The sequence below is a fragment of the Diadema antillarum genome, unplaced genomic scaffold (genome assembly GCF_040938485.1).
Source record: "Diadema antillarum isolate AM-2024a unplaced genomic scaffold, OU_Dant_1.0 seq00000467_RagTag, whole genome shotgun sequence".
NCBI lineage: Eukaryota > Metazoa > Echinodermata > Echinoidea > Diadematoida > Diadematidae > Diadema > Diadema antillarum.
The window spans coordinates 632,473-642,500 of record NW_027271437.1 but is presented as its reverse complement, the minus strand read 5'-3'; the positions used below and the strand labels follow the sequence as shown (position 1 = coordinate 642,500).

General features: G+C 37.1%; 1 protein-coding gene across 1 annotated transcript in view; it reads right to left on the bottom strand.

The window, feature by feature from the left end:
• The window catches only part of LOC139733293 (dynein heavy chain domain-containing protein 1-like), a 146,149-nt gene that overhangs the window by 28,655 nt on the left and 107,466 nt on the right, over positions 1-10,028 (bottom strand). Inside the window, exons 62-63 of the mRNA XM_071644130.1 lie at positions 6,547-6,803; positions 776-848 (exon numbers count right to left, since the gene is read on the bottom strand). Of these exons, the coding sequence (XP_071500231.1) occupies positions 776-848; positions 6,547-6,803 (330 nt within the window). The remainder of the gene's footprint in view (positions 1-775; positions 849-6,546; positions 6,804-10,028) is intronic.

Genomic DNA, 10,028 nt, shown 5'->3' with positions numbered 1-10,028 from the left:
ATTACACTTGTACATTATCAACAATACCCTCAATATTTTGGTGTTGTTGTTGTTGTTGAAAAACGACATATTCAATATCTATGTTTACTTAATACTTGGTATACAATATAAATGTACAATCATTCAAAAACCAAAGGTTATTCCCTTGAGCATGTTTTTAAAGCTAATAATACAATGCAGTGCAGCTTAAAGTATACATGTAACTGTACCCTTTACACATTCAATAACATTGCAGTGATGATGGTAATAAAACCACTGTCATCAATCCAATAGCAAATGGAGTAGAGCGACAGCTACTGTATATCAAACTGTACTGCATACTTATTAGTCAATGCTCTATTGGCATGCTTCTCAACCATTTTTACCCCCAGGCCCACTTTGGCTCCTTAAAATGTCTTTGAGGCCCAGCTAAATCGAATGTGAATCTTTTTTTTTTAATTATTATTTTTTGGCCAACATTGCGGCCCCCCTGGGAGAGCTTCGCAACCCAAGGTTCTATAGAGCATGGCACTATAACATCATTGCTAATAATCATCACATATCCAGATACATTCCTTCCTTTCTTTCTTCCTGCAAGGATTGAAAAATTCACCTCCGTGATTCTTGACAGTCATGTTTAAGCACTTGCTTTTCCTTTTCTATGTAGAATTGCTCTTGCATCCCAGTATTGCAATTAATTCATTTTCTTTCCTAAATGTGCAACTGGGGTGCTTTCAATCAAAGAAACAGTAGCAATGGCTGTAACTTCACACTTTCGCCCTGGCCATATATGTACCTCCTTCCTTGCCACCGATGGGGATGTACTTGGCAAAGGTGATTGCACACAAGTCCTCTCCAGGGTCCATCAACTGCAAGAAGCATGTACAGAATAAGGACACAAGAGGGCGACATCACTATTAGAGTTCTCAAGTAAGATGGCATCATTTCATTTCATTTTGCTCCATTGTTATCTATTAAACTTCAAGTCGAAATAAAAACTCTGGATATAGAAATGCATTTTACAGGTTATATTTTAGGACATAGAGCAGGAAAAGCAGAGACTGTAAAGTACATCATCCATAATGCTCCCTAAAAATGATAAACATATGTCGGTAGTTGAGGGTTCATGAGCAGACATCCTGTCACTGTGCTTGTTCACAATTACAAGTATTCAGCCACGTGTTTTGGTGCATGTGGTCCATGACTGAATGGTTGCACGAAAGCATACATGTATTCAACGTAAAACACACAATGAAAAGCTGAACATTTGTAGACTGTTCAATGATTTGAAGAAATGAAATAAAATGGAATGATTTGAAATGAAATGAAATAAAATGGAATGATTTGAAATGAAATGATTGTATGCATTTGTTCAGTGTCACATAAAAGGCAGACTGCCTATCTTATGGACAGGAAATATGAATGACAAACAATATGAATTACACAACAAGGCAAAGGGCACGGGTCATGACTGCAGCCACACAGAGACAGTTAATTTGCAGACAATAAAACGTTATACTGTAAAGCAGGAAATATTTGCGGCATGAAATTTTCACAAATTGCCACTGGCACTCGATGGATAGAGTGTAAACAAGAACTTTCATCTGCATTTTAATTTTGGAAAAAATTAAAAATGCATGCAAAAATTTCTGGTTTTACTGTAGACGTGATAGACTGTCATAATTGCCCCTCTCATGTGTGAATAACTAGAAGAGATTATGACTGGGAGACACAAGGAAACTGTGAGAACTATTACATGCACAATGTACTTTCGCAAATGGGGAGGTCACAAAGATTTTTGTGAGATTTTGTTTTTGCAATTTGACACCAAGACTATCGTAAGCCCTGATAGTGCCTGTCAATTCCCAATCTTTTCAAGTTGATAAATTTCGTGAAAATTAAACCCTCACAAAAAAAACAGCTTTTATAGTACACACAAATAAACATGAAGGTGTATACAGAGAGAAAGAGAAAGATAGAGAGAGAGGCAGACACACAGACATGATGCGGAGAAAGAGGGAGGGACAGAGAAAGAGAAATATTCATCCTTATTCTGCTCCACTAAAAGTGTCACAAACTTGCAGAAAATGGTTGTACCAAACACGAAGCTGCTATTGTGATGGTTTGATAAAATCATAATTACAATACAATAATCCCGAGGGAGAGAGGTTTCTGGTAACACCATCAAACAACACAAAGTAATCAGTTTACATAGATTTTAAAAAGACATTCACATTTTCATACTAGGTTTAAATCAGCTGAATAATCGGACTTCTTTTTTCTAAATGAAATATTTTAAAATAAATGAAAAAAGGACAGTGTGGGTTCATGGCTAAATTGATTTTCTTTACATGTATTGAAAGGAAGCGGTATTTTTGCCTTGAGCGGCTGACAAGGGCAAGCAATTCAGTATTATTTTGATGCCTGTCCTTCTTGATATTCTTTCAATCTGAGTGGCCATGCAAGGAAACTAATTGTTGGGCATTGATCTGTAGAGATTGGGGTATCTATCGAATATTTGATGGAATGTACAAGGACAAAAAGCATTTGTTGGTTGTTCATGGCATACAGGTACACAAAAACAAAAGGCCACTGTATGGTGCACTACATACACGTCAGTTTAGCACATGTAGCACAAATTCTGAGTGAACTTGAGCTAAAATAGTCTAATAAGGATGCAAATGTATATATCATATCATTAAAATTCACTCTCTTGTCTGTAGGCCTAACATTGCAGAAAATACCATGCAAAATGCTGAATTTGGTTTTTGCCATGACAACCAATAGTAAATCATATATAATTCTGTTTGATTAAGAAAATATGTTGTCAAGTATGTAGCAATGATTTGATGGGGAAAGTGTCGAAGTGTTGAATGGCTACGGCCTACACCTCCTGATACTTTAACATCACAGAGCGTGTTCATTGGCTATGCCTAAACACGAATACACAACTTTGGGTAATAAAAGTGTTGTTTTAGACATAGTCGCTCAATACTCTTCACTGATGATCAGTGATTTTTTAAATGATTCAGAATAAATCCAAACAAACAAACAGACTATATCATGAAAAGTTTTGTCCTAAAATGCAAAGCAGAAAACAAAAAGTCGACACAAAGGGCTTTATGAAAATACTATGGACTGCATTTGAACTAATACTATGATCACATATGGGTGAACTGCCTGAATCTTTTGGAATAGTAACACTGGTGCAAGTTGCACAAGTTTGACTTCTGAATACACTACATATTTGTTAAATGCTGTGTACACTAGAAAGAGACCGAAGTATCCGAGGGGGCAATGCATCAACCCATGTAAACAATCAAGTATTTATTGTCCATCAATCTCACAAGTTCTTTCAAGATGTTCCAGGTGAGTGCTGATTCTCAGAAGCAGGTCCTTTTTTGTGTGTGTTTTTCCCCTTTTTTCTAGTTCATCTCTCTCTTTTTGTAAGCCAGCCAGTGTCAGTGATCTGCAATGGTCACAATAGCACTGCACTTTACACGATCTGAGCAGCAAAGGTGCCACAAATTATGGGACGCTGGTATTCATTGCAGCTTTAAAGCCCACAGAATGGAGCGTTCAAGGTGAACGCAAGCACAAATCTCCACTCATGACCACTGGTTAGAATCTTCGTCAAAAGATGAATACGGCTTCAACTGGCCTACAGTCAAGATTTTTTTCTTTGAGAAGAACTTGTACTGAATATGAAAAAAAACCAACTAACTAATGCAATCATTTTCTTCCCAATGACATCCTAAGATATGATAGAGCAACACAAACAAATGCACAGACAGCATAAACAGCTGTAAATACTCATGTGTTGTCTATCACCAAAACACCCTGATAAAGTTGTACATATTCAAGGAAACTGCAAAGTTATATACATTAGGTGTTGTAAAAATTGAGAAATTTGATATTGGCTTAAAAGATAAAAAGTGTGGTATTATCTTCATTACCTCCTAACTGAATTTCATAGTCAGGTAATGTCTTTTAAAATGGAAACCTTTTGGTCTTTGCGAAGAATGTGACTCTGCCATTTTGAATCAATAAGCATACAGTCTGTAGGTGCATTGAGACTACATATGTAGCAATTTTATATTGAGGTCAAATCAAACTAAGACTTGACTTATCAGAGAATCCACCCCCTTTGGCAGAATTCTGTCTGATTTTAAACACATTGTTTTTTCATTCACTTCATTTACTCTCCTGGGTCAAATTCTAAGCTATTAAGAAAGGCCTACAAGTTTAAGATTATATTTAAAAAGGGGAAATTTGATTACACAAAGCATTCAGAATGAACTACATAATTACATGTATGTAGTATGCTGTTATATTCTACCCTTCAAGGGCAATGAGTCAGACAAATTGTATTTCATGATAGACCTTGTCTGTATTTCACGTCTGAGTGAAGTGAAGCAATCCAAAATCTTTGTCCTTCTTTATGATTGACAGAGGAAGATTATAGGAGCAACTTCAGGTAAAAAGATAAAATTATTTGATGAGACTCTCTATGATGTGTTGTTTGAGACTGTCTAGTTCTACAACTGTATAGATTGTAGTTCTGTCATTAACTAGCATTGACCATTTCTCATTTCTTCCAAAAGAATGTTTCCACATTAGTCATGCTTGGAAATTGCATGTGTTCCAACGTCTTCTTTGTTTTATTTTCCTTTCTTTTTCGACATGGACATATTGAATACAATGAAACAAAATGGCTTTTTCCCTGTAAAATCCACAATGTTTGTGTGCATTTGAATTTTGCAAAATTCGTAAGAGTCAAGATTTGAAAAATGTAAACGCACGCAAAAGTTCTTCTACACTATCATATGCAATGAATGCCAATGGCAATTTGTGAAAATTTCATGCCACGAAAAAATTCATGCTTTAATAACAGTAGGTATCTTCCTTTCCTTGTAGGTACCTAAATTCCATGCATGAATATTTCAACAAATTATCTTCAATAACCCTCATGATTGCCCAACCTTCATCTGTGGGTTGGCTTACCAAGCGTTAAATGATGTGCCCCAATGGATTTACAGAATACAAATGCGTAGGAGTTTGACAGCAAAATAGATGAAATAAACAGCTTAACAAATGAGCACTCGGAACACTAATACCAACAGCACTGAACAAGAAGGAACAGGTACAGTGTACACACATCGTAATTGATTACCTACTGTATGTATCACATGGGCATATCATTTACGTGTCACTCCACTAAGTGTTCATTAGCTCTGAATTTATTCCTGAAAAAAAAAGTTGACAAAAAGCCAACCCAAATGTATAAAGTTACATTCACTTACCATCTAGCTTGAAGGTCATTTTGGGTTTGAATAGGGATTAATAGTCTCATTTAATCCCCTTTCAATCATGATAGCTGCAGGGATTATGTACTCATTGTTAACCCCCCCCCCCCCCCCCCCCCCCAAAAAAAAAAAAAAAAAAAAAAAAAAAAGTCTAAAAGGCTGCATTTTCTTGGTTTGGTGCTGTACTGTTTTTTTTTTTTTTTTTTTTTTGTAGTACCCATTGTTGGTGTGTCATAATGTCTCCTAAAAAAACAAACAAACAAACATTCATTTGAGCCCTTTGAATCTATAGTAGTTTGCTTCAGTTGCAGAATTTTTCATCCTAATTTATTACTGATTCTTGAATCAAGAACCCCAAATAATGTTGTTTGTTTCTCTCTCAAATTGGCAACCTTTGGACATTTCCTTCTAATTTATTTTTCAGATTGAATACATCTACATGTAGATAGTTCCGTCTAATTTTCCCTTTTGTACAATGTAAGATACAGTGTACACTTATGCAGTGAAATCCAGAGTTACCAATTTGATGTTGGCAGAATGATACATATAATTTCTGCAACCAAAAATTACACCCGGGACTTGATGGGGTAAGTGAATCATGCCAGAGGCTGGCATATCATCCCTGGGGTGATAGGACCTCATATCTCAACAATCATACATTTTCAGGAGAGTGAAAAACTTTTTTTTATTTTCGCAACATTTTCTTTAAAAATAAAGTCCATGTTCACATCAAGTACAAAACATTATTTGGGATCACATTAAGTAATTGTACCATTTGAAAACTCAAATATGTATTTTTCACATCAGTACTCAAAATTGAGTTAGGAGATTTTTTAATGTACAGTACATTGTATGTCCCCCCAAAAAATTACAATCACATTTTTTTCATCGATAACTTCCTATATGATTAAACTGCATATCAATGTTTGAACACAATGGACAGAACTTGGAGGGAAGGGATTCCTGACATGCTCCACAAAAATCCTCATTTCTCTTTGACCTCTGAAGCAAATCAGATGGGGTTTTCTGCAAGATGTGGGTAATAACTTATAGTTTCAAACGCTGAAATTGTATTTGGATTGATTCTCTTTTTTAAAAATCATCATTGCAGAGGGTCCCGTTGTAATTTTTTTGAAGGACATATGGTATTTGATACTAGCACGATAATCAAGATACGAGGCCTCGTCACCTCAGGAACGATATGAAACACAGAAAGAGGTTGGATGTGGCTACCACCGATCCTGTCAAACTCATCACCCACCTGTTCGTTGGTGATCAGCGGCCCCTTGAAGACATCCTCATTCTCTGCCTGCCCGTCGTCATGGATGAGGCCGGGCTTGAAGGTCACGCCCCGCTTGGGCCCCAGCCTCGTCTTGCTCTCCTCCCCTTCCTTCTTCAGCACCGGCTGGATGGCCGGCTGGGAGGGCGGGGTCGGCGCCAGGGTCTTGGTCCGCGGGGGTGGGGGCACGGGCTGGAGGAATTTCGGCGATGTGCTCGGCTCCGGTGAGGGAGCGAGATCTACGCAATATCAACACGACCCCAGGGGGAAAAGATGAAAAAGAATCAGCCTTAGATATGAACTCCCACGCCCATATGCATCAGTTTCCCTTAAAAAGTCTTAAGTGTTCAACTACCCTGTATGCAAAGGAAAATATTGCACATTATTAGAAAAAAAAAAGTGTCTATTCATGATACCAGTTATGAAGGAAGACATGACATGATGACTTCATGGATTATGTGATTCAACTGAATTCCTTTTCGTCCCATGTTTAAAAGACTGATTAAACTTGTATTTAGTTAAATCTGTCAGTATAAGATCTACCCAGTGCTGGCCTTTCCATAGCACATAACATGTTTGAACCAAAGATTCTTATTGAAATCTTTTATTCCACCCCCCCCCCCCATCCAAGGTTCATAGATATTACTTTATAAAGATGGTATCTAACACAAAATAACTAACACACCAGAGATTTCTCTTTTTGTTTGTGTGTGTGTATTTCCTGGAGTGCCTTATCTTGCCATTCCCAGCTGACAATGTACATAAATTGGTCCCTTCTTCAATCAATAATCTGTCATCTACAGACATTTCATAGTAAACAGCCACATGAATTCCTTAAAACTCCTTAAAACAGCTGTGACCGACCAACATGCATTTGCACATACAGCTGTACCAGTGTGCTGAGTTTGATCCACTTTCAGTCAGGTTTCTTTGGCATGTCTGTGCTATGCTCTATAAAAAGGAGGGCATTTACGTATATGTTACATCAGATTCTAGTCATACAGTATTCATCGCATAATCGGGCATCTGATAATCGGGAACCTCGCTTAAATGACATATGCTTCCCAGAAACATTTCCAATGCACGTTATTTTCACTGGATAATCGGGCGGGGACCTCTGATAAACGGGACAATTTTTCTTCAAGCGATCTTTGATTTTGTTGATACATGTGTTTAAAAAAACATGCCTCGCTCACACAACTCAGGCTGTGTACGTTGTTTAATCTCAGTCATACACTTTGAGGGCAAAGTCCAAATTCCTTGTCTCTGAGTGTTTCAACTTTCAATACACTGTGATCTGTGCGTACGTCACAATCTTCCTCAGTTGTGAATGAGCTAGAGGGTCGCGCCGAGGGGTAGCGTGGTTGTGTATTCATGTACATGTACAGTACGTCAGTATGCATGTGTGTGTGTGTGTGTGTGTGTGTGTGCACTACATGTACATGTCGTATGCCGTTAGTGTATGGTGAGTACTCATCGTGAAATCGGGCACCTCGCTTAAAGGGGCCGTAGTTGCTACTCCCAACCTGTCCCGATTATGCGATGAATACTGTATCTCCTTATGTAAAGCTCCAATGTAATCAATACAAACTTTACAATACAAATACAAACTAGCAATGAAAAAGATGTACAGTAATACTTTATAAAGGCAGCATGTAGCAAATACATTGTAGTTTGATTGGTACATACATAAGACATTGAATATATCTACTTGAAATTTTGTACACAGACATAACTACCAGCATCTATTGAGGCATCAATTACAATTACAACAAACAGAATAGTTCCTGCTCTAAAGAGATACAGATGAAGACGGAACTCTTGTTTTGTGAACCCATGTGTGCTATGAAGACCAGGGGAACTTACTGATCAATGCTTACATGTATTCAATGAAAAATTTAACCTGAATTCATATCTGGGTGACCACTAAAGGATTAGTGCTCACAGAAATATTTTAAGCTTCTATTAAAACATATATTTGAAATAAAAAAAAAAAAACAATCCACGGGCATGGGGGCATTCATTTACAGGTCAATGAATTGAATTATCGGTAACTTTATGTAGACCCCTACCCTTGAGACTAAGGTCCTGAATTTACACAACACCTGTACACTGCAGCATCTACGTTTGTACAGTAGAGACAAACTGTTGCCCCGCAAAGCAGGCTAATAGGAATTGATGTACAATTGTACACTAGCACTATGCAATTAAGTATAATAGGTACACTTTTAGTGTTACGTATGCGTGTGTAAGCATTTGCAGCTTTAATAAATATGTATTCTACATGTATGTTATCAGAGCTTAGGGAAAATATTGGATCAATCAAATTGAAAAATGAAAATACACATTTTTGTTCAAAACCACTTCCAGCTAGTTATAATTTGTTTAACAGTGTTTTCATGCTGTATCTGTCCTTTCTTTACTGGAGATGAGCTACACATACTTCAAAACCAAGCAAAAAAATCATCCTTCTGTTTAGTGATAGCAAAGTGAGATCAAATGGTTTTAATACAGTTTATGCAAAGTTTGACACTATTTTTTTTTTCTCCAGTGGCCAAAACTAAACACTAAAGTCATAGAATTTAAAATGTTAGTGGCCAAAACAAGGGAAATGTAGTGGAAATGAATAAAAGGAAAATGTATATAGCGATCCATTTTGAATCTTAGCTGCCCAACTGGGCCACCATTTTCTAAGTTTGGTGGCCCAACATCAATTTTAGTGGCCCTGGGCCATAGGGCCATTGCCAATGTCAAGTCCTGGCATATGCATAATTATTATGCATACAACATTCAGAAGCCTAGTATAGTGTTTGCATTATTCCCAAGATTTGATCTTTTTTGACAACATTACAATGTATGTTCTACAGTGTGACTAAAATTGGGTTTGTTTATTAAAACAAGCTCGAAAACAGACTTGCATGCAATTAAGAGATATTTCAGGTGTGGAAATGGAAGCGTGAAGTTAAGACAGAATAGCTTTGTGGTAGGAATCATGGCACTGAAGGCATGCACTCACAGAATATTGGGATGAGCACACTTCAGTGTGTTTCATTATGAATGTGAATATGAAGAGAGCAGATACTGTTACAGTAACACCTACACACAAACACAACAATACAATGTAGTTGTCATGCTTTCAACCATGCCTTGTGGGTGTTGGTGATAGAGATAATATCAGTGGGACTGCTAAGTTGCTTTCATGCATACAGGAAATATGTACATCTAGGACAATGTGCGGTGTAGGTGTATGCCACAAAGTAAACCACACAAAGAAAATGTGCAAAGTCTGATGACAATTTTCGATGCAAAAAAAAACAAACCCCCAAAACCCCAGAGGTGATGCTGTATGACAGTTGTACCACTGGTCTTCTGTAATATATTGTACGTATATCATCATATTATGACAGCATCAAGGGGCAATACAGATATGCATTTAGTAAAATGATTATATGGACATACATTTT